The sequence below is a fragment of the Priapulus caudatus genome, unplaced genomic scaffold, assembly GCF_000485595.1.
Source record: "Priapulus caudatus unplaced genomic scaffold, Priapulus_caudatus-5.0.1 Scaffold848, whole genome shotgun sequence".
Taxonomy (NCBI): Eukaryota; Metazoa; Priapulida; class Priapulimorpha; order Priapulimorphida; family Priapulidae; genus Priapulus; species Priapulus caudatus.
This window is the reverse complement of record NW_014577909.1, coordinates 31,590-33,354: the sequence shown is the minus strand read 5'-3', so window position 1 is coordinate 33,354 and position 1,765 is coordinate 31,590. Positions and strand designations below refer to the sequence as shown.

The 1,765-nt window shown below is 49.9% G+C and overlaps 1 protein-coding gene across 1 annotated transcript in view; it reads left to right on the top strand.

The window, feature by feature from the left end:
• Positions 1–1,765, top strand: part of LOC106813948 (serine/threonine-protein kinase B-raf-like) — a 20,724-nt gene that overhangs the window by 7,553 nt on the left and 11,406 nt on the right. Inside the window, exons 6-7 of the mRNA XM_014818197.1 lie at positions 407–567; positions 863–1,070. Of these exons, the coding sequence (XP_014673683.1) occupies positions 407–567; positions 863–1,070 (369 nt within the window). The remainder of the gene's footprint in view (positions 1–406; positions 568–862; positions 1,071–1,765) is intronic.

Below are 1,765 nucleotides of genomic sequence, written 5' to 3'. Positions count from 1 at the left end.
GGCGGCGGTGGCGGCGGCGGTGGCGGTGGCGGTGGTGGTGGTGGTGGCGGTGGCGGTGGTGGTGGTGGTGGTGGTGAGGGCGGTAGCGGTGGCGGCGGCGGCGGCGGCGGCGGCGGCGGCGGTGGCGGTGGCGGTGGTGGTGGTGCTAGAGGCAGGTGGCGGTGGCGGTGGCGGTGGCGGTGGCGGTGGCGGTGGTGGTGGCGGCGGCAGCGTGGTGCTAGAAGTAGTTAGTAGTAGTGGTGTTGGTGGTGATAGAAGTGCCAGGCTAGAAAACAGTGTGATGGTTGTGGAATCGTCATAGTTTAAGGTGGAGTGGCAGTTACTCTGTAACAAGTATCATGGCAGTGATATTTATTTTTTGTTAAGATACAAAAAAATAACTAATTAGCCATTCGTCGTTTGACAGGTCAGGAAGACTTTCTTCACGCTGGCCTTTTGCGATTGCTGTCGCAAACTGCTTTTCCACGGTTTCCGATGTCAGACGTGTGGTATTCGGTTTCATCCGCGCTGCGGTGCGGCTGTGCCCTCCCTCTGTGAACAAGTGAACGTTGAGAATTACTACAGACAGTAAGTCTCTTACAGCTTAAAGTAGATGCATTAGTCAGATACCATGTGGTGCCCTCTGTAGTGTGTTTTTTGTTATGTAATACCGCTGAATTGTCCTTTACTGGAATATAATCACAAGCATTATGTGCGTGCGTGCGTGCGTGCGTGCGTGCGTGCGTGCGTGCGTGCGTGCGTGCGTGCGTGCGTGCGCTTGCATGTGAACTTGTGAACGTGCATGTACGCCTAATTGCTTTAAATCGATTTATGTGCGAGAAAAAAATTATATTTCGTAATTTCTCTCACACCTCGTCCACAGCTTGTTAGCTCACAACGACAAAGCACTCGGCATGGGGGCGCTAGCGTCGCCCTCTAACGTCGCGCGGTCGCCGTCGCCGTCACCCGTGCGTCGCAGCGCGCCGCAACCCGTGCCACGGTCCTCACAGACGGCGCCACTGGCTCACCGTGAGCGGAGCACGTCGGCACCGAACGTGTGTATCAACCTCGTACAGCCGCAGGTGTCACTGGTACGTATAGCTCAACGAATGAATCTATATCTACGCGATGTACGCACCCTGTAAAACCCCTGGAAGGCCTCTGCGATTTTATCGTGCCAGTTTTGCGGGTCTGGGAAGTCCTTGAAAGTAGGCTGTGGATCTGGAAATTTTTGAGAAATTGGCTATTGCTGTTGTTTGGCAATAGAAAGACCTGGAAATCTCTGGGAGATTGGCTATTACTGTATTTGGCTGTGGAAGGTCCTGGAAATCTCTGGGAGATTGGCTATTACTGTATTTGGCTGTGGAAGGACCTGGAAATCTCTGGGAGATTGGCTATTACTGTGTTTGGCTGTGGAAGGTCCATGTACATGTCTTATCTTGTTTGAAAGGCGATAAAATTTGCTTCGTGCAAGAGTCTGTTCATTAGTCGCTAGTTGTGTAATACAAAGCATTAAAGGAACAGTAGCCTCTAGGTTCTAGGGTTATTTTCAGCTAATTTAGGTTATAATTACGCTACATAAAAAGTTTCATGGTTCAATCACCATTAGAAATATTATTAAAAAATGTTTTAAAACTAACGACTACAGTTTGATTACAACGACGGTGGCGCCACTCAAAGCGCACGATCTGATAAGTTGCGCAAAACCACTTTCCAGTTAAGGGCTACAGACCGAGGGTGTTTCTTATTTATTCATTTAAAAGCAAAAGGATTGTAATATCTTATA